Consider the following 23491-nt stretch of genomic DNA (forward strand, 5'->3'; position numbering starts at 1 on the left):
GATAGATGATACTCAGTGAACTGTTGTTTTTTCCCCTGCACTTTGTTACTCAGGAAATTGATCAAATCCAAGGGCTCTTTTGTTTCTGAGAAAGGTGCATACAGATATGAGCTCTGTGGAAGTGCCAGAGCTGAAAGGGACAGGGTCCTAAGAAGAGTCCTACAGAGTCATTAGATTTGGTCCTCTGAAAGCCAGCATGAAAAGAGCAAGAATGCTTTTGTCAGCTTCAGACAGTGTGTTCTGGAATACTTACAAGGACTTAGCTTGTAAGTCCTGTCTCTACTGGGTCATTATTTTGCAATTTTATGATCATTTTTAAAAGATGGGTTTATTTATGTTTGGTTTGATCTCTTAAATGTAAATTTTGGGGGAAATTCAACATAATACATTTATTTGGATTCATTATACTTATGTTTTCAATATATGCTGGGCTTGATATTAAATCACTGAAGATTCTGGGGACATTTCTCATATATTTTATACAATCTTGACATGTTTTATGACTACAATTCATCTCATGTCAAAATAAGAACATGCAAATGCCTCAAAAGAGAAAGTCTATTTACTTTTACATTTAAAACTTTAAAATTACTCATGGGCTAAAGGATTCTAGCTTATTGATTGAGGTTAAAAATAGAATGTTGGATATTCCAGAGTTTAAATCTAGATGAAACCTTTGTTTTTATTATCATTAGGCCCATTTGGGGCTCTGTTTCATCTTATCTTTTCCGTTTCCAGCTATGAACATTATGTACCAGTCTCCACATAGCAAGTATATTAACTACAGACTATTAAAATAAAGCACAAAAGGGAGGAAGGAGTACAGAGATGGAGGAAGATAGCCTCTGAGGGCCTTATTCTTCCTTCAAGAGATAGGAGAAAAATGACAGGGAATATTCCTAACTTGTACACCACATGGTTGAAGAAAAGCCACTTCCTGGGTTTTAGAAAAGCACATGAAACTTTGTGATTTTGTCTTCGTGATCTGTCTAGTTCTATCTGCACTTTATATTGTTCTCTGTTCTCAAAAAGTAGCCTTATTGTCCCTCTTTCTCATAAGATATTTTCAGGCTTAACTTCTAAGAGATAATTTGCACAGATCTATAATAATTATTTTACCTTTTTTATTTCTAAGGGTTATTTAAAAAAACACTCCAATCATTTTACCTTACCCTCTCATGCAAGAAATGCCTTAAAAGTTGTAATTTATCTAATAATGAAGCACTTTTAAAAAGCATGCATATTTGAACATTTCCTATAATCAAAAGCCTCTGTGACATTTTCCAGTATCAAAATGCAGTGGTGGCAGCTGAACTTATTAGTCAAACGTTCAGAAACGTGACTGGTACTAGCTTCATATCCTCAAATCTTCATATCCTCATATCCTTCATATCTCTGGCACACAGCTTCAGTTGCCAACCAGTGCTGTCGTGGGATGTGCAGCTTCCAGCCTGGACCAAGTAGACCACTATCACAGTGTTTAGTGGATTTGTGCTTGCTCAGTCTCTTCAGTCATATCTGACTCTTTGTGACCCTACGGACTATAGCCTGCCAGGCTGCTCAGTCCTTGGGATTCTCCCAACAAGAATACAGAAGTTGCCACGCCCTTTTCCAGGGGATCTTCCCGACCCAGGGTTGAACCCACATCTCCTGCATTCCAGGCAGATTCTTTACTGACTGAGCCACCTGCTCTGTGTGGACAGTGATGTCTTAAAGTCCTGCTCTTTAATCCTGCATCTTACAGCCCTCTCAACTCTTCTGCTAATTCATTGGGTTTCTTTAAAAGGTTTTCTTAGTTTCATTCATTAATTGTCTAACACAACCAAGTACATTTTCAGAGTAATTAAGATACACATTCTTGCACACAACCAAACACAGCACAGAGCTACCCTTGAACTCCTTTCCAGCAAGAGATATGCGTATCAAATGTGGAATCAAAAAAGAGGAAAATGCCAGCTAAGGGCTCCGTCTAGGGTTGCATGGTGCTGTAGGAGACCCTAGATTCGGGATCTGGTGGGGCTGGACATGCTGTCTTACTCTTCTGAGCCATAGTTGCTTCATATCAGACATGGAAGTTTCCCTTATGAGGACAGTTTAGCACGAAGAGAGATGAGATCACAGTGCCAAAGCACTTAATAAATACTTATTGAATTAATAAGATCCTGTGGTCATGGTGTATTAACAGTTGAGAAAACGCAGTCACTGCTCTGTCCCCTTTCTTTGGGAGAGAAAGGGAATTAGCTCTAATTATTCTATTTTTTGCATAGTCAATGTGGGAGGAAAAATGTGGCTTTAAAAAGATTTCAACTAAAAAATATTTTCTTCCTTCAGAGCTTTCCCCCTCCCTCCCAAAGTATACTCATAAATAGGGCTCAGTCCTTTTTTCTGGAAGGAACACTAGTATGAAGAGGAGAAGAGAAAAATAAAAGCTTTAATGCCTTGTTTTCCTCCCCTGATTCAGTGACTTAGATCACCGGAAACATTAATACAAATCGGAGCATTCACTAGCTGTTTCTACTGTCTTCTTTTCCTTTGTATGTATGTTCAGTCAGTTTACTAATGAAGATGCTGAAAGTCAGAAATTCCTGACAAATGGATTTTTGGGGAAAAAGAAGTTGGCAGATTATGACGATGAACATGTAAGTGATTCTCTGCTTTCCGGCAGTAAACAGGACTTGAGGATGTCTGATCTACCTGGGTCTCTGCAGGAAAGCAATGTGACTGAAATTTTCCAAGCCTTGATCAGCACATTCTCTGTTTATTCAGGCCCTTACTGGAATAAGGGCTTGTTTTTCCTGTTCGCCATATGGCTGCATAAATCATTTATGAAATTTATTTGTTTTTTGGAGAAATCATTCTAACTCAAATGTGATCTGCAGTCGTACATGTTTTCCCTTCTTTCTATTACTCAACCTGTATTTTTTATTTTTACCGAGACCTCTGCTGAAATCAAGTACCACATTCCACTGAAAATTACATGCTTTTACTGAAGTTGAGTCATGGTTTTATTTGCTGTGATTTTACTTTAATCTTCAATTTTTGGTGGTAGTCTCTTCCAAAAAAAGATGGTATAGGATAAGAATAATCCAAAAAAGATTCATCCTTTGGTGGGTATTTGCTTATCATGCATCCCTTTTTCTTCAAGCATCCTGGGACCACCTCCTTTGGAATGTCTTCATTCAACCTGAGTAATGCCATCATGGGCAGTGGAATCCTGGGCCTGTCCTATGCCATGGCCAACACAGGGATCATACTTTTCATGTAAGTGCCTGGTCGTATCTACACTCAGTTTAAAGCCTGTGCATACCTGGTGCTCTTTCAATTAACAAAATTTGATCTTTGTGAATAAGAATCATCTGAGAAAGTACTAGCATATTCTCTCTCTTTTTGAAACAAAACAGCAATGAGAAATAATCAGAGCAGTCTAATCCTGGTACTTGTTCAACCAGCCATCTCTATTCAAATGGCAGAAAGTTTATGTTTGAACCCCCTTCCCCCAAAGCGCTAGAACAGCCCTACCAGTCCAAAATTATTCATCGTAAAGTAATATGGTGTTTAATAGTTTAAAAGATCTTTCCCAGTAGCAAATCTGACTTTATGACACTCAGGAAAAACATCCCTTCCCAAACCGGACCTGCAGGGTCCTGTGTGCCTTGATCCCATCTCAAGTCCCATCATCTGTTGCTCTGTATGCCAGATACAATGGGCACAGTGGTCTTCTCTCCATCCCTTAAAGGTGCCATCCCCTCTTACCACAGGGCCTTTGCACATAATCTTGGAACTGTCTTCCCTTTCCTCTACATCTAGTTAACTCCCCATAACTCAGTTCAGCCACACCTCAGTTATGCCTTCCTCCAGTCTCCATGACTGGGACAAACCACCTTATAGTCTCATCACAGTGTTAGTATTTTAGTGCAGTTGTCTGATTCATTTGTTTAATGGCTCTCTCCCTGGCTAGACTGTCGTCTCCAAAGCATTAAGCCTTTGGAGATGGCTCAATCCTGTTTTTATTCACCTCTTGTTTGTATCACCAAGACCTAGTAACAATGCTTGGCATGGGGAACTTTTGCATAGTGGCCAAAGTTTATTCCTAAACCAATGCACTTTATCCAAACTTGGTCAAATGCTGCCTGGTGGCAGCAGCATCACAGAGCCAACCTGGAGGGTGGAGACCACTTGTGACAGACAGCCACAGACATTTGTCATTATGTGCAGCCTGATATTTTCAAAGACACAGTTGGCAGCAGTGAAATACTTCACAAGAATAAAGTTAGGCATCAGTGTGAATGTAGATCACAATCCCTAATGCAATGCTGGAGTCTTGAATAACTGTCTAAGAATGTAACATTTATATTATAAATATATGCTATTTATGTTCCAAACATCACATATGATTAGGTAACCACATAGCTATTTGGGGGCTAAGGATCAGGCTGGACTATAAATATTGACATTGTGTCAGTGCTTTGATTGAACTGTTAGATTATAGTTTTTAGCTGAATGGGTTTTTATGTCACCTTTACCTTTCTAAGCCATGTTTGAAATAAAGTAGTTTTAAAAAATTCTCAGATTCTTAATGACCAGAAGTATAGTCATATATGTAGTTGTATACTTTTGTAATATACTCTGCCTTTGAAACAGACTGCCTTCTCTGTACTAATTACACATACCATTAAAATAATTAGGAAATTTTCCTAGATCACTGATGAGTTAGAAGTAAGAGATACTTTCTCCAATTCTAGAGCTGCAGATCATCTTCATGGGAGGAGAATATTCCACTTTTAAAACTGAGAGCCTCATTTTAGGCCTGTAAACATTTACCAGATTAATTTGGCTGAAGCAATTAAATCATTAGAGATCATGAGATGTGTTTTGTGTATCCAAGTAGCCCAAAATGGATTCAGCAATTTCCCTTAATTCCCAACAAGTGACACAGGATTTCATTGGTGTTTACTTTTAGTATTTTCTACCAAAGCAAGTATATGTTTAGAATATAGAGTATTCTCATCATTTTTCCAGGGAATAAAATTATGTAATCTGAATTGCATAATTCTTAAAAACAGGTCAATTCCATAGAACAACAGATTAATAAGACATTGATTAGACAGTTCTGGCGAACATATTTTGTGATAAATAAGAGCACAATAGAGCTAGAATTGTTAGAATATTTGTACCTCATTGTCTAAATCTATGTTTGCAAACTTAACTTTCCTAGGAATTACCAAAGAATTAGATCAGTTGTGGAGAGAATGTTTAGTGTGCTCTCATCATAGGAAACAGACACAGAATAAGATTTTTTTTTTCAGTTTCAGGTAAAGATTACTATTATTCCTTAATTTATTATATAATTGCTTCTATCTACACTCGATTTTTGCTGTTCAGTTCTTGTTTTTGGAAAGCACTGGTCACTGAATACATAAAGAAACCATATATGCCTGTGAACATGTGGAGGGCCCTGAACCAGAAACGATTCTTTTCTGAGTACAACAAAGGTTTTCCTGTAGCCTAGACTTACCTTTTTCTGTTTTTTCTATTATACAGGCATTTGCCAGACCCTCTGGTTCACACCTCTGACCACTCTCATATAATGCACAGACAGTAGTAATGGAACTCAGAGTTTGCTTTGGCTTCTCTGTTTCTAGATTTTAGATGAATGTTTAGTCGGTCATTGAATAGCCCTTCAGTTATAAATATTCATGAGAATATCATGCAAATATGATATACATATACATATGCCCCTTATACTGAGTAAGTATACATAGTATTTGCTAATTTTGCTGTACCTTGGCATCCAAATTTTAAACCAGATTCTACTATTGTTAGTAGTAACACACTAAAAAAGGTGGGTTAGGGACTTCCAGTAGTACATTTTGACCCATAAAATAAAGCCAATCCAGTTCTGAAGCATTAAAGAGTATTTGTGACATTCTGAAAAAGAATTTTCCAGCTTCCCCAAATCCACATATTGTTGGAAAGTTAATGATTGAAAAGACCAGTGTAATAATGTATTGTAACATCATGTATTATTATGTCTTATTTTTTACATAAATCTTATTGTCTCCTTTCTATTCCTTTCACAGAATCATGCTGCTTGCTGTGGCGGTCCTATCTCTTTATTCAGTTCATCTTTTATTAAAGACTGCCAAAGAAGGAGGTATGCTACTCCTTAGACACCAGACATGCCATTTTGATTCTGGTTAAAGGCATTTCAGTCTCTAGCTCCATACCTATAAGATGGTGTTAATCAATTTTACAGTTAATTTTCTTCTAATCCCAATCACATGGCCTCTCCGTGTTCTTAGTTATCTAGGCAAGTGAAAAATCAAGTGAAAGTGAAAGTCAGCCTGCTCAGGTTCAAGCCAAATACAGAAAAAGGCTTTTGGTGGATGATGGAAGTAACAGTTCTAACTTGCTGCATGGAGCCAAAGTGAATGAAGCCATCACTCCTTGTTTGGAGAACATACACCATATTTTGTAATGGCTTTTGAGATTGTGTATTTGGGGTTTATGATTTCTATAGGTGGTCACTTAGGTCATTTAGGTGCTCGTGCTCAGTCATGTCTGACTCTTTGTGACCCCATGAACTATAGCCCCCTAGGCTTCTCTGTCCATGGAATTTTCCAGGCAAAAATCCTGGAGCAGTTTACTATTTCTTTTCCAGGGGATCTTCCTAACCCAGGGACTGAACCTGAGATCTGTGATTTCTATATGCTGTTATTTACATGTTTGAGGTTCCAGTGCAGAATTATATTATAGAAATATCTTCATCACTAAAGCAGTTTCTTAACAAGGTTCTTTTCATTTCTGATTATAGGGTCTTTAATTTATGAAAAACTAGGTGAAAAGGCATTTGGATGGCCTGGGAAAATCGGAGCTTTTATCTCCATTACAATGCAGAACATTGGAGGTAAGGTTCTAGCTTTCAACAAACCATTTAAACTTTCTAAAGGAGGTTCAAGAAATAAGAAAATTTAATGGCAGTGAACAGGAATTTAAATAGAAATACCTGTTTTATCATTTTTAAATTTAATAAGTAAAGTTTTCTAGACAGATTTGCTATCTCTCTGTAACCCAAAACAGTGATATCTATATTGAAATGAAATACTATATAAACCCTATGAAATAAATTCTATAACAAAAATAAAGAATAAAACCTTTCTTGATTTCAAATATATATAAATATATATGATTGAGCATATTTCACAAAAGGAAATATTCAGTATCTGAGGCACGTGGTAAATTTTGAGGTCATTGAGACACATCTTATGCAGTCAGCCCACTGGGCATTGTTCATAGAAGTTGTGCTAAAGTAAAATGCTGGTGAGGCATCAAAAGCATTGTAAAACAGATTCTTATATTCCTCCTGAATGATCATTTCCAGAGAGAGCTGAGAAGCATATATTTTTAATCATGTTCCAGGTTATACTTGCCCACCAACTTCACTGGTCCTCTCATGTCTTTGACCTTCTAAAGACATTTTAATCCATATTTCTGATGTCCTGTGGCTATGTCCTCTTGCATGATCCAGACTATATCATCACACAGTGGCACTTACTTCCCCACCTCCTACCCAGTCCCCAAACTGGTTATTCCATCCTTCTGTTCTTTCATCTTGGTGAACAAACAATACCAGCAGATTTCTTAAGCCGGAAATCTGGGAATCAACCTGAGCATTTCCCTCTCTCCCTAACCCTGACCATTCCATTAAATACCAGCTCTTAAGAAAAGAAGAGAAGGGAAAAGCAAAGGAGAAAAGGAAAAATATACCCATTTGAATGCAGAGTTCCAAACAATAGCACAGAGAGGTAAGAAAGCCTTCCTCAGTGATCAACGCAAAGAAATAGAGGAAAACAATAAAATGGGAAAGACTAAAGTTCTCTTCAAGAAAATTAGAGATAGCAAGGGAACATTTCATGCAAAGATGGGCTCGATAAAGGACAGAAATGGTATGGACCTAACAGAAGCAGAAGATATTAAGAAGACGTGGCAAGAATACACAGAAGAACTATACAAAAAAGATCTTCAAGACCCAGATAATCAAGATGGTGTGATCACTGACCTAGAGACAGACATCCTGGAATGTGAAGTCAAGTGGGCCTTAGAAAGCATCACTACGAACAAAGCTAGTGGAGGTGATGGAATTCCAATTGAGCTATTTCAAATCCTAAAAGATGATGCTGTGAAAGTGCTGCACTCAATATGCCAGCAAATTTGGAAAACTCGGCAGTGGCCACAAGACTGGAGAAGGTCAGTTTTCATTCCAAACCCAAAGAAAGGCAATGCAAAGAATGTTCAAACTACCACACAATTGCACTCACCTTACATGATAGCAAAGTAATGCTCAAAATTCTCCAAGCCAGGCTTCAAAAGTATGTGAATTATGAACTTCCAGATGTACAAATTGGATTTAGAAAAGGCAGAGGAACCAGAGATCAAATTGCCAACATCCACTGGATCATTGAAAAAGCAAGAGAGTTCCAGAGAAATATCTACTTCTGCTTTATTAACTATGCCAAAGCCTTTGACTGTGTTGATCACAACAAACTGTGGAAAATTCTGAAAGAGATGGGAATACTAGACCACCTGACCTGCCTCCTGAGAAATCTGTACACAGGTAAAGAAGCAATAGTTAGAACTGGACATGGAACTGGTTCCAAATCAAGAAATGAGTATATCAAGGCTGTATATTATCACCATGCTTATTTAACTTCTATGCAGAGTACATCATGTGAAATGCTGGGCTGGATGAAGCACAAGCTGGAATCGAGATTGCCAGGAGGAATATCAATAACCTCAGATATGCAGATGACACCACACTTATGGCAGAAAGCAAAGAAGAACTAAAGAGTTTCTTAATGAAAGTGAAAGAGGAGAGTGAAAAAGTTGGCTTAAAACTCAACATTCAGAAAACTAAGATCATGGCATCTGGTCCCATCACTTCATGGCAAATAGATGAGAAAACAATGGAAACAGTGATAGACTTTTTTGGGGGGCTCCTATGGTTTTTCTTGTGCTCATGTATGGATGTGAGAGTTGGACTGTGAAGAAGGCTGAGCGCCGAAGAATTGATGCTTTTGAACTGTGGTGTGGGAGAAGACTCTTGAGAGTCCCTTGGACTGCAAGGAGATCCAACCAGTCCATTCTGAAGGAGATCAGCCCTGGGATTTCTTTAGGAGGAATGATGCTAAAGCTGAAACTCCAGTACTTTGGCCACCTCATGTGAAGAGTTGACTCATTGGAAAAGACCCTGATGCTGGGAGGGATTGGGGGCAGGAGGAGAAGGGGACGACAGAGGATGAGATGGCTGGATGGCATCACTGACTCAGTGGACGTGAGTCTGGGTGAACTCCGGGAGTTGGTGATGGACAGGGAGGCCTGGCATGCTGCGATTCACGGGGTCGCAAAGAGTCGGACACACCTGAGGGACTGGACTGAACTGAACTGAACTGAAAATCACTGCAGTTGGTGACTGCAGCCATGAAATTAAAAGACACTTGCTTCTTGGAAGAAAAGCTATGACCAACCTAGACAGCATATTAAAAAGCAGAGACATTACTTTGCCAACAAAGGTCCGTCTAGTCAAAGCTTGGTTTTTCCATTAGTCATGTATGGATGTGAGAGTTGGACTATAAAGAAATCTGAGCACCAAAGAATTGATGCTTTTGAACTGTGGTGTAGGAGAAGACTCTTGAGAGTCCCTTGTACTGCAAGGGTATCAAACCAGTCAGTCCTGGAGGAAATCAGTCCTGAATATTCATTGGAAGGACTGATGCTGAAGCTGAAACTTCAATACTTTGGCCACCTGATATGAAGAGCTGACTCATTAGAAAAGACCCTTATGTTGGTAAAGATTGAAGGCAGGAGGAGAAGGTGATCACAGAGGATGAGATGGATGGCATCACCGACTCGATGGACATGAGTTTGAGTAAGCTCTGGGAGTTGGTGTTGGACAGGGAAGCCTGGCGTGCTGCTCTCCATGGAGTCACAAAAAGTCGGACACAACTGAGTGACTGAACTGAACTGAACTGAACTATTCTTTCTCTTGTTTATCTTTTGAATCTTTCTCCTTCTAGTCTCATCACCACACTTCAAATTGTTGCAGTAGCCATCTAACTGATCTTTCTGTCTTGAGTTTCCCCTCTTCCATTTGTAATTCATCCTCCAAATTAACTTTCTCAAATCCAGATCTACCCCGGCTTCTCATATGCGTAAAATTCTTCAGCATGCCCTCATTATTTTCAAGATAAAATTTAAACTCTTTAGTCTGACATATAAAGGTCTTAGCCATCTTTCCTTTGTCTACCTTTCCTGAAAAACCCCCTATCGATCTGTCTCTCTCTCTCTCCTTACTCATCTATCATCTGTTCCTTATGTGTTTTGTGTCATAACTAACTACATTCAGCTCCCCTACTTTTATCATCCTCCAGCCTTACCACACATGCATTCTCTCCCTCTTTGATTGTTCCCATGATCCCCTATTCTCTAAGCTATTAGGTACTAGCACCTCTGGGCTCCTTTAACCTTGTTTATATAGAACCGATATGTTGTTGCTATTCAGTCACTCAGTTGTGTCCAACTCTTTTTGATCCCATAGACTGCAGCATGCCAGGCTTCCCTGTCCTTCATTATCTCCCAGAGTTTGCTAAAACTCATGTCCATTGAGTCGCTGATGCTATCTAACCATCTCAAGAGGTTTTTAAATCTTTGAGTGGAGAATAGACTTTTGGATCCTGACGCACCTGAATTTGAGTTTGTTTCTGTCACTGTCTATGACCTTGGGAAAATCACTTTACATATCTGCGTCCATTTTTTCCATCTATGTAAATGAGAGTAGTAGTTTATTCTCACAAGGTCATAATAATACGGGTTCAGTGCATAATTCCTCCTAATTCCTCCCCAGTTTTCTGGTTGTTCTTAAATGAGATTTTTACAATTATAAGACAAATACATACTAATTGTGAAAAACTAAAACATTACATGAATATACAGATTACAATGGAGAAGGCAATGGCACCCCACTCCAGTACTCTTGCCTGGAAAATCCCATGGACGGAGGAGCCTGGTGGGCTGCAGTCCATGGGGTCGCTAAGAGTCGGACACGACTGAGCGACTTCACTTTCACTTTTCAGTTTCATGCATTGGAGAAGGAAATGGCAACCCACTCCAGTGTTCTTGCCTGGAGAATCCCAGGGACGGGGGAGCCTGGTGGGCTGCCATCTATGGGGTCGCACAGAGTCAGACACGACTGAAGTGATTTAGTAGCAGCAACAGATTACAAAGAAATGTTTATGTAAATCACTCTTAGAAAAAACCACTTCAGGTTTTCCTCTCTGTCAAATTTAACAAATATAGTGTTATTGTTAAAATAAGATCATCTTATAACACTGATTTATAGCTTGCTTTTTATTTACTAATATGCCTTGAATGTTTTTGCATATTACTCTTTATAATGGTTTTTGAATTTTCCATTGTACAAATGCACAGTAATTGATTTACTGAATCACTCCATGAACAGTTTTGGAATGTTTTCAGTTTTTTACTATTGCAAACAATGCTGCTATAGAGAGCTTGCAAGGAGGCCATTCTTTCTGATTAATAAAATCACTGGAATTATCTGGGATTTCTAAAATGCAGCAATTTCTTTAAAAACCTTTAACTATAACTGCTCCTACTAATGGATAGTTAGTAAGAAGATAAATAAAATCCAGTCATATCATAATGATTTGTATTTATGCCTGTCATATTTTTATATATTAAGAGTACAATCCCAGGTAGAATTTGGCAGTAATTGTTTCATTCTTTTTACTGGCATTGAGCCCCAAGCATAAAAGTCCCCCAGCCTCCACCAAATAAATTGCTTTACATTTGGTTCAAATTTTCAGCCTTATTAAGATTTAATCAATCAATTCTAAAGGAAATCAACCCTGAAAGTTCATTGGAAGGACTGATGCTAAAGCTGAAGCTCCAATACTTTGGCCACCTGATGTGACTCATTGGTAAACATCCTGATGCTAGGAAAGATTGAGGGCAGGAGAAGAAGGGGGAAACAGAGGATGAGATGATTGGATGGCATCACTGACTCAATGGACACGAGTGTGAACAAACTCCGGTAGTGAAGGACAGGGGAGCTTGGTGTGCTGCAGTCCATTGGGTCACAAAAAGTTGGACATGGCTTAGCGACTGAACAGGTACAATGAAGATTTAAGTATCAAGCATTTCATAGTAGGAAATTTAAATTTAAGGATTTCATGGGAGTCCTTTGCAGGTATTCTAATATACTTATTTGGCCCATAGAACTAACTGGACATACACATACTTAGCACTGATCCCAACAGGCTGAGTGGCAACAGCATTGTCTATTGTTCCAAGTGTAGCTACTAGTATGCTTCTAAACAATGGGATAAACTATAGCTTGGTCTCTCAATCAAGCCCCACCACACACACACACACAGTATGGCTTTAAAGGAGTAAGATGAAATTTCATACAGCATTCCTGAAAATCTCTCATTTTGGTTACTCTGTGTGATTAATGGTTATTGTAGCCTAAAAGAAATCACCTGTATTTCTGTATTTGGCAATTCCACATTTAGAACATTTAATTCCCTCAATCCCCTGAAAAATTAACACTGACCATGGATATTTCAATATTAGCAGAATAATGTTGACATTATCCAGACAGGTCTGGATCATTCTGAATTTTTGAAGACCAAACACATTAACAGGGGTGACATCACTGAAAGTCAGCAATTAACAGCTCTAAAATTGATGGTACCTCACTGAACTAGTTAATCAGAAATATCTCCTCTGTTTACCCTCTGTAAGATTTAGCTTTGGCCAAGGTCTTTGTAAAGATTAACCAAGTCATGTTTACAAAAGACACATCAGATATTGTAAAAATCATTTCATTTCACAATAGAGAAGAAACACTGGCCTGAAATTAGGGAGCTTATATTTTGGATGTGGTCTGTCATTTTTCAAGCTGTGTGATATTGGACATGTCATTTAAGCTCTCATAATCATTATATCCTCAGCTGTGGAATGAAGACAATAAGAGGCATCTTCCTCTTTCACATGGCTTTTCAGCTGGCCACATGCAAAGCTAAACCATGTGGGGAACTATTATCACTATTATTGCTTTTATTTGAGGTTAAGGAAATATTTTAAACTATTAATAGTTCAATTTGCAACTTGGATCGCTGCTTGAAATGTCTGTTAGCAAAACTTCACTAGAAGGAAGTAGCACACCCTTAAACCTTGCGATGTGAAACTTGTCAGTGTTATTTTCAGTTGAGCCCTTTGACCATGTGTGAAATAGCAAATTAGTATTATTCTTCACTGAGTGGATGGACTTTGGAAAGGGATGTTGCATAAAACCCCCAAATTGTATCTTATTGTGCATGTCTATATAAATGTTTTTCCAGAGAGAGGGTTTGCACATTTTCATAGGTCAAATTTTCAGAAGAGTACATGCTCACACGTGCATCACTTATAGAGATGCTCAAGAAATTTTGCCACTTTTTTATGATTTCTTATTTGGACAAAAGATACAGAAAAACACTTCACTGATAAAGGTTAGAGAAGCTATCCTCTCTTGTACTTTTCTTCTTTATCAATCCAGTATGACTCCAATTTGGAGAATCAGCAGTCTGAGATTTTGTGTGCCCTCATGGAGATCACACAGGACTAAACTGGTGTCCACCTACTGAGGGCAGAGTGACACGTACTCTACCCAACTCCACCTTGCAGTTCTACCCCCCTCTCTTGTGGTTGACACCTTTGGTTGTCAAACCTCTGCCTGAGTTTTAGATACAAACAGGCATACGTGTAAGGCCATGACGACTACTAACAGGAAAGCTTCAAAACTGCAGCTTCACTGAAAACCCCAGAGCTGGATTTAACACAGCATCAGCATTGATACTGTCGGCAAACGTCCATCGGGAAGAGCCAAAGGGCCCAATATCCATTTATGAGAAGAACTTGGAAGGCATACAGGATACACAGTGGGTGGCTTTTCTTTCGGTTTGGGAAGTACTGAGAAGTTGGGATGTCCCCAGTGCCTGGACTTCTCACAACTGCCTGTGACGTTGGTGCCATGAACACCACTAAGCTGTCACGTTTTCCATTTTAGCCATGTCAAGCTACCTCTTTATCATTAAATATGAACTACCTGAAGTAATCAGAGCATTCATGGGACTCGAAGAAAATACTGGGTATGTCTTCTGTTTTCTCTGTAACTTCGATAGACTCATTCTACTTGGTCTTTTCTGATCCTAATATTCTGGTCTTTCTTTTCTAGAGAATGGTATCTCAATGGCAACTACCTCGTCATATTTGTGTCTGTTGGAATAATTCTTCCACTTTCTCTTCTTAAAAATTTAGGTAAAGTCATTTTCCACTTTGGTTTTAATTTCATATTTTAAGAGGTAAGCTGACTGTAGATGCCATATTCACCTTCTGGAATTTCCTAACTCCTAGGTTACCTTGGTTATACCAGCGGATTTTCTCTTACTTGCATGGTGTTTTTTGTCAGTGTGGTAAGTGATTTTTGACATGATCCTTGTAACTTGGTAGGCATGTGATGCTTTCAGCGCTTGAAATGGTGTCCTAATTTTTGTTAAAGCACATCATTCGCATGAAATAGTTCTTGCATCACAAGCGATTTTCTTGTATTCTCATTTGGAATGAGAGACGAATAGTCATGAGTTTAAATATAGTTGAGTTAGAATGTCAAGACCATTGCTAATAGTATGTTCTAGGCACACTAGATGTTATAGTTGGACAAAAGGAACACTTCAGCAGGAATGTGACAATAACTCAGTGTTTAAAAAGGTGGAGGAAGAAGAAGTGAAGAGACCCAGAAAATAAATGAATAGACTCTAGAATTATCCTTATTTGCATGAATCAGCCATTTTCTCTTACTCATTCTACCCATGAAGAGAAGGTGACCAAAGGGGAATTAAAGAAAGAAATCCTTTCCCACCCTATCCCACTCCCCTCTAAAAGGAGGAATTTCAGCAAATATCATGAATGCCAACATTCATATAGCATTTCTCCAAAGAGGCAAAGGAGGAAGGAAGAGTTTCTGATGACTATTTTCATTAGTTTGAAGAGATGAAAGAGATGAAATGCAGCAAGAAAATGATCATCTTTCTCATGGAAGAGTATGCATGAAGCTTAGGATGGATTCACACAAAATGCTGTCTTGTTGCCAACCATAGCTCCAACTCCAGCCATAGCTCCAGCTCCTTCCTTTGAACAGAGGCTATAGGGAGTCTCCATCATCCATTAGTCTAAGAGGAATCTTCAGCAGAGTTCCCTCATATCTACCCCATAAACCAACCATATGGATTTTTGTTTCATTGTTTTCCTCAAAAGGCTGACTCTTTGTTGTTGTTGTTAATGATCTGGTCTAGGTGATTTACAAGAAATTCCAAATACCCTGTCCTCTGCCCATTCTGGATCACAGTGTTGGGAATCTGACTTTCAACAATACCGTTCCAATGCACGTGGTGATGTTACTCAACAACACTGAGAGTAGTGGTGTGAACTTCATGATGGATTACACCCACCAGAATGCTGCCGGACTCGATGAGAACCAGGCCAAGGGCTCTCTTCATGGCAGTGGAGTAGAGTTTGAAGCACACAGTGATGACAAGTGTCAGCCCAAATACTTTGTCTTCAACTCCAGGGTACGTGAGAGCCAGAGACCTCTAAGAGCCTAGCAATGGAGTCTCTGAGTTTTTATTTCAGAAGCTGAGATGGCCTGAGGTAGCCCTCTGTGTTGGAATGCTAAATATGAGGTGTTATTTTTGTTTTTCAGACGGCCTATGCAATTCCCATCCTAGCATTTGCTTTTGTATGCCACCCTGAGGTCCTTCCTATCTACAGTGAACTTAAAGAGTAAGGCAGCCATCATTTTAACATTTAAACTTGCTTTGAAAATGTGCTTATATGTTCAAAGGTGCTTCATACAGAAGCATAGTTTACAGCTTTGTCTTTGCAGAAAGTTTATGCTGTAACCACTCATCAGTAACATGTTTTAACCACAAAGGTATGAATCAGCCCCTTCGCTACTTTCTTTTCTCCTACTCCTTCATCCTAATGATCCAGGTGAGGGGTCCAGGGGGAGGAGGAGCCCATGTCTGCAAGGATTTTGGCAGGCATGTGGAATTTGAAATTGGTGGGAAGAAGATGTCACCTGAGCTGGAAATGACCCACACCTATGCAGACCAAAAATTATGGTTAGGGTGGCCTGGCTAAGCAGCTTCTTCTTTTACCCTGAGGGGAAGGTGTCATATAATAATTCTCATCTTCTTTACCCAGACTTCAATACTCAGTTCTCACTAAACAACAATAACTTGCCCCATATATTCAGATATACTTCTTGAAAAACTTTTAGAGCACTTCCATTTACTTGGAAAGTCCTATGTAGTAGTTCATCTACACTTGATCTTAGCTCAAAGAGAAGTGATAGCAATTACCCTAGAGGCCTGATGATGGTTTAAGCAGCCAAGTGCCTCCAGAATGGTTTCCAGAAGCTGTCCAGGTAAAAATATCAAGCTTTCAGGTAGTCTGGACTCCTAGAAGGAGTGTTTTGTTGGTTCTTGTGGATTCTTGCCCTCAAATCTATCTCACTGTGAAGTATGAAGTCTTTCTGCATTAGAAGCCAGCTTGACCCTTGTGTCAATTACACTCTCAAATGTGCAATAGACAAATGTACTTATCAACATAAAATAAGCTGATCCTTTTCTAGGAAAATAGTTATTTCTAAGACTGAAGAGGTAACATTTAAGAAAAATGGAAGCAAATCCTCCATAATTCTCGAAGGCGAATTTTAAAAAGTGATGTTTCTGCACTAAAAATGTGGTTTTAAAATGAACAACACAGACGTATATTGTGTTCTTAGCTTTTAAATGGCAAAAATGTAGTATTTTCATCAGTTCAGAAAATCAAAGCTCAATGTCCTTTATGTTTTTCAGTCGGTCCCGGAGGAAGATGCAAACAGTGTCGAATGTCTCCATCACAGGGATGCTCGTCATGTATCTGCTTGCTGCCCTCTTTGGTTACCTAACCTTTTATGGTAGGTCACTCTGTCAAAGTCATTCTCTTTGTGCAAATCCTAGTTGGACAGATCATTAACCTGTAGGTATAATTCTTTTAATTACTCTCAATAAACAGCATGATCTATAGATGCATATACTCAATTAGCATGCTATATAAGCCTCCTCATTTGACCTAAGAAAATGACTTAAGAAAAATTGAATTAGGCTGCCTAACAGTTTACAATAATTTGTGAACTCCCTCATATTTTATTAAAAAAAAACCTCTCAATCATAATTCTTTTTCTTAAGGGATAAAGGGTATTTCAGCTGTATGTTGCAAAGCTCTTTGGGTAGAATAACTAATTAACAAACAAATGGCAGAAAAAGTGCAAAGTCCTTGAGTTAGAACCTGCTTCTTGTTTACCAGTCAAGTCAGATCTGGAGGCCTGGAGCATTAGACACATTTTCTGGCTAATTTCATTCTTCTATTATAGTGACTGGTTTCTAAGTGAAAGGGACATGACAGCATTCCTTTCAATCTGGGGACATACTGTCAAAAAACAAAGTGATTCTGGTCACATTGGATTATGCTGAAAATATTTCTTCTATGGATACAAAAGGAGCAGGATTGTTCTTCTCTTCCCTGAAGCACTGGCCCTAGAGATGAATCTCAGGGAATCAAACATTAATATTAACCAATGTTATCAACTTACATATATTTTTAAAATAAAACTGTCTATAGTTTTGTATTTTTTTCTGACTGACTCAGTAAATTAAATTGATTGCAAGACAAGTTGGGGAGGAAGACGCTGGAGAGGGCACCATTTGCTTGGGTTTTTTTCTTTTTGACTAATATTTGGTTTTTAACCAAGCTCTGGTTTAGATTGGGCATAAACTCTGCTGGTTGTAAATTAATGAAAGTCAGGACAATGTCATTGATAGTATTTTTATCCTCCTTTGATTTCGAGGGAAGGAGTCGGAAAATCAGAATACATCTGATTCTATAAGTATTTCCTTATCATGTGTGCCTGGAATCCTGAATGAACTGTGTTTTCCAGGAGGGCAGCATCTTAAACTTAGGGCATTATTCACTGAAAGACTCTATAGCAATCATACTACTTCATCTTTGCATTATTACTTAGTCTCAGTTCAGTTCACTTGCTCAGTGGTGTCTGACTCTTTGTGACCCCATGGACTGCAGCACACCATGCTTCCCTATCTATCACCAACTACCAGAGCTTGCTCAAACTCATGTGCATCTAGTTGGTGATGCCATCCAGCCATCTCATCCTCTGTCGTCCCCTTCTCTTCCTGCCTTCAATCATTCCCAGCATCAGGGTCTTTTCCAATGAGTCAGTTCTTTGCATCAAGTGGCCAAAGTATTGGAGTTTCAGCTTCAGCATCAGTCCTTCCAATGACTATTCAGGACTGATTTCCTTTAGGATGGACTGGTTTGATTTCCTTGCAGTTACTTAGTCTAATGAGTCTCAACTCAGTGAGACAAACAAAAACTTGACAAAGTCCAAGAATACGTCTATGAGAGTAATGATGGGGTCATAACTGTTGAGCTTGGAAAAGTGTTAAGAGATTATTTGTCCTAGGGTTTCCATACTGGGTTTGGAGAAGCTGCATCAGGGCTCACTAGGTAGGTGGGAGTCGAAGGAGATGGCAAGATGTAAGTGACAGTCTGATAAGGCTTAGTCGTTTCATCCCTTTCAACCAGAGGACCTCAGCCTGTCCTGTTTTGTGGTGCTTCTGTAAAGCAGAGAGATTTACCACAATGTCAGTGACTCAGAGAAGAGCCTTACCAATTTTATATTAAATCTGCAACTTTACAAATTTCAGGACCCTTTGTTCATTTGAATAAAGATCACACAAGGTGGCCGAGCAGTAAAAAATCTGCCTGCAATGCTGGAGACGCAGCAGAGGCAGGTTCAATCCCTGGGTTGGGAAGATCCCCTGAAGAAGGGCATGGTAACCCACTCCAGTATTCTTGCCTGGAGAATCCCAAGGTCAGAGGAGCCTGGTGGGCTACAGTCCATAGGAACACAGAGTTGGACACGACTGAAGTGACTTAGCACACACACACAACTAATAAGTTGAGACAGGATAAAAACAGAGGTGTCTGGATTCTCAGATCTGGGTTCTTCCTGCTATACTGTGCTCTTCCTATAAAATGTTGTCAAAGGTGAGCAGTGCCGATTTGACTACACTAGCGGACTCATTCTCCTCTTCCTCTTTGCAGGAGAAGTTGAAGATGAATTGCTTCATGCTTACAGCAAAGTGTACACATTTGACACCCCTCTCCTCATGGTACGCCTGGCTGTTCTTATGGCAGTAACACTAACTGTGCCCATAGTGCTATTCCCTGTAAGTACCTGGGTTTGGTAAAAGAATGCTGCTTGACCACATAGATTAGTACATATGCTCTGACTTGATGTTGATTCAATTCAAATGCAATTCCTGAGAACATTATATTTTATATAGCCTTTTGAACCTACTGACTATGTACTATGTAGATACAGCAAGTATTTTTAGGTTTTATTATTTATTTACTTATTAAAATTAAAAAAAAAATTTGGCCAAGCCACCCAGCTTGGCAGATTTTAGTTCATCGACCAGGAATCAAGCCCATCTCCCCAGCAGTGAAAGCACAGAGACCTGACCATTGAACTGCCAGGGAATTCCATAGAGCAAGTATTTTTAAATGCTAAGCTGAAACTCCAATACTATGGCCACCTCATGCAAAGAGTTGACTCATTGGAAAAGACCCTGATGCTGGGAGGGATTGGGGGCAGGAGGAAGGGGATGACACAGGATGAGATGGCTGGATGGCATCACCGACTTGATGGACATGAGTTTGGGTGAACTCCGGGAGCTGGTGATAGACAGGGAGGCCTGGCGTGCTGCGATTCATGGGGTCGCAGAGTCGGACACGACTGAGCGACTGAACTGAACTGAACTGAAGTACTTTTCAAATGTAGGGAAAAAAAATCACCAAATTTATTTCTTTTTTTTTTTCCTCTTTTTTAAAAAAATTTTATTTTATTTTAAAACTTTACATAATTGTATTATTTTTGACAAATATCAAAATGAATCCGCCACAGGTATACATGTGTTCCCCATCCTGAACCCTCCTCCCTCCTCCCTCCCCATACCATCCCTCTGGGTCGTCTCAGTGCACTTAGCCCCAAGCATCCAATATCGTGCATCGAACCTGGACTGGCAACTCGTTTCTTACATGATATTTTACATGTTTAAATGTCATTCTCCCAAATGACATTTGGGAGGTCTTCCCACCCTCTCCCTCTCCCACAGAGTCCATAAGACTGTTCTATACATCAGTGTCTCTTTTGCTGTCTCGTACACAGGGTTATTGTTACCATCTTTCTAAATTCCATATATATGCATTAGTATACTGTATTGATATTTTTCCATTTATTTCTATATATTTATTTGTTTTATGGTTTTATTGAGATTGAAATTTATTTTTAAACTAAAATTTAAAAAAGCAGATCTTGAGCTTCTCATAGATTAGTAGAAATGAGTAGTAATTCATACAACTTTTGAAGTTTGAAAGCCAAAACCACGTTCACTTTCAGATTATATTGCATTTTCACCACAGTTCTGAAGATATTTCATTTTTTTGCCTCCTAGTGCTATTATGCTACCTTAACATTCAAAAGTCACCCTATTTAATCTGATTCTTGAAGGTGAATGAGAAAGAGATTCATGTTAAGTAAATGACACACTACAACCAAATTTCCTTTAAAAAAATAGTCATATTATCCATCATATATCTTTTTAATGCTTCTAAGACTGACACATACCCTCTTGCCAGACTGGTATTGGGACAGTCCCTTCATGGCATTTACTATTGGGGTCAGTTGTTAGGGGATCATAGAGCAGGGCTGGTTGTGGAGACTTGAATTACAATTTAAAACCACTACCTATGGAGAAACACAAGTCTGCACTTGCCTGCCAACTCTCCTTCCTTTCATAAACACTGAATTTACCATTCATTTTAGGGGGAAAATTAGCAGCACAGTAGTCAGCACTGTCTTGTACAGAATGTTCCATACAGGGCCAAACACATGAGGGCTAGTCACATAATGACACTGTGGTCACTTTAAATGCAGCTTGTGTGCTGAAATATTTGTTGGCACATTCCTTTTTCATGAGTGCATGAAATTAGATCTTTATTACAACGGCAGCTAAGAGTTTACTTTTAAATAATGTCTTGTCTCTCATTTATCTGAAAGTATTTCAAATGTCGTGCACACAGCTTTAGCCTAAAATCAGCCCCATTGTAGGTATAAAGCAGAAGACAGCTGTAGACAGAAACGGTTAGTTCAGTTCAGTCATGAAGTCGTGTCCGACTCTTTGCAACCCCATGAACTGCAGGACGCCAGGCCTCCCTGTCCATCACCAACTCCCGGAGTTCACCCAAACTCACATCCATCGAGTCGGTGATGCCATCCAGCCATCTCAACCTCTGTCGTCCCCTTCTCCTCCTGCCCCCAATCCCTCCCAGCATCAGGGTCTTTTCAAATAAGTCAGCTCTTTGCAATAGGTGGCCAAAGTACTGGAGTTTCAGCTTTAGCATCAGTCCTTCCAAAGAAATCCCAGGACTGATCTCCTTTAGAAACTGTACCATAGGGTAAAATTTTCAAGCAGACAGCATTGCCAAGAAAAGAATATCTGGAACCCTTCTTTTTGTGTGTAAAGATATTACTGATTAAATTTTGGCATACAGTGGGCACTCATATCATTGTTGAATCAAAGCATTTTATAAAAGAAATCTGTTATGTGCTTCTGCATTGTTTTTTATTTTTTATTCATAAGCCCTAAATGTGGTGCTTTCAAGCCAAGGTCTCGGAAGATTAATGGACTTGGTTGGGTTACCCAGCTAGCTGGTAACGGTTGAGCTAATGCATTACTTACAGATGACACTGATGGCTGCAGTCATAATCACGGGAAGTAGAAGTTAGCCTTTCATTTGATGATGATCATTTCACTTTGACATTAACAATCCAGATTGACCATAGAAATTCTTCCCCTGTTTAACAGATAAGGCGTTGGCACAAATCTGACTATCAAGAATGGCAACATATTTCCCATTAGATGTATTTCCCATTGTGGTCTGGAAGCATTTCCCATCCAATGCCCATTAAAACCAAAATTGACCATTAGAACCAAATTTCAGAACACATAAGTAACTGCTATCCTTCAATATGTATTTTCATTCAACATTCAGTTCAGTTCAATTCAGTTCAGTCGCTCAGTCGTGTCCGACTCTTTGCGACCCCATGAATCGCAGCATGCCAAGCCTCCCTGTCCATCACCAACTCCCGGAGTTCACTCAGACTCACATCCATCGAGTCAGTGATGCCATCCAGCCATCTCATCCTCTGCCTCTGTCGTCCCCTTCTCCTCCTGCCCCCAATCCCTCCCAGCATCAGAGTCTTTTCCAATGAGTCAACTCTTCGCATGAGGTGGCCAAAGTACTGGAGTTTCAGCTTTAGCATCATTCCTTCCAAAGAAATCCCAGGGCTGACCTCCTTCAGAATGGACTGGTTGGATCTCCTTGCAGTCCAAGGGACTCTCAAGAGTCTTCTCCAACACCACACTTCAAAAGCATCAATTCTTCGGCACTCAGCCTTCTTCACAGTTCAACTCTCACATCCATACATGACCAAAGGAAAAACCATAGCCTTGACTAGATGGACCTTTGTTGGCAAAGTAATGTCTCTGCTTTTGAATATGGTACCTAGGTCGGTCATAACTTTCCTTCCAAGGAGGAAGCGTCTTTTAATTTCATGGCTGCAGTCACCATATGCAGTGATTTTGGAGCCCCCCAAAAATAAAGTCTGACACTGTTTCCACTGTTTCCCCATCTATTTCCCATGAAGTGATGGGACTGGATGCCATGATCTTCGTTTTCTGAATGTTGAGCTTTAAGCCAACTTTTTCACTCTCCACTTTCACTTTCCTCTTTACTTTCTGCCGTAAGGGTGGTGGCATCTGCATATCTGAGGTTATTGATATTTCTCCTGGCAGTCTTGATTCCAGCTTGTGCTTCTTCCATCCCAGCATTTCTCATGATGTACTCTGCATAGAAGTTAAATAAGCAGGGTGACAATATACAGCCTTGATGTACTCCTTTTCCTATTTGGAACCAGTCTGTTGTTCCATGTCCAGTTCTAACTGTTGCTTCCTGAACTGCATACAAATTTCTCAAGAGGCAGGTCAGGTGGTCTGGTATTCCCATCTCCTTCAGAATTTTCCACAGTTGATTGTGATCCACACAGTCAAGGGCTTTGGCATAGTCAGTAAAGCAGAAATAGATGTTTTTCTGGAACTCTTTTGCTTTTTCCATGATCCAGCAGATGTTGGCAATAGGATCTCTGGTTCCTCTGCCTTTTCTAAAACCAGCATGAACATCAGGA

The 23491-nt window shown here is 39.4% G+C and overlaps 1 protein-coding gene across 5 annotated transcripts in view; it reads left to right on the plus strand.

The window, feature by feature from the left end:
• The window catches only part of SLC38A4 (solute carrier family 38 member 4), an 85752-nt gene that overhangs the window by 51740 nt on the left and 10521 nt on the right, over positions 1 to 23491 (plus strand). For all 5 annotated transcript variants that reach the window (XM_010805041.4, XM_024991828.2, XM_005206389.5 and 2 more), the window contains 11 exons: positions 2549 to 2639; positions 3146 to 3261; positions 6081 to 6154; positions 6815 to 6907; positions 14129 to 14210; positions 14297 to 14379; positions 14476 to 14534; positions 15414 to 15689; positions 15821 to 15900; positions 16980 to 17080; positions 19288 to 19412. In XM_010805041.4, the coding sequence (XP_010803343.2) occupies positions 2549 to 2639; positions 3146 to 3261; positions 6081 to 6154; positions 6815 to 6907; positions 14129 to 14210; positions 14297 to 14379; positions 14476 to 14534; positions 15414 to 15689; positions 15821 to 15900; positions 16980 to 17080; positions 19288 to 19412 (1180 nt within the window). The remainder of the gene's footprint in view (positions 1 to 2548; positions 2640 to 3145; positions 3262 to 6080; positions 6155 to 6814; positions 6908 to 14128; positions 14211 to 14296; positions 14380 to 14475; positions 14535 to 15413; positions 15690 to 15820; positions 15901 to 16979; positions 17081 to 19287; positions 19413 to 23491) is intronic.

Source organism: Bos taurus, chromosome 5 (genome assembly GCF_002263795.3).
Source record: "Bos taurus isolate L1 Dominette 01449 registration number 42190680 breed Hereford chromosome 5, ARS-UCD2.0, whole genome shotgun sequence".
Taxonomy (NCBI): domain Eukaryota; kingdom Metazoa; phylum Chordata; class Mammalia; order Artiodactyla; family Bovidae; genus Bos; species Bos taurus.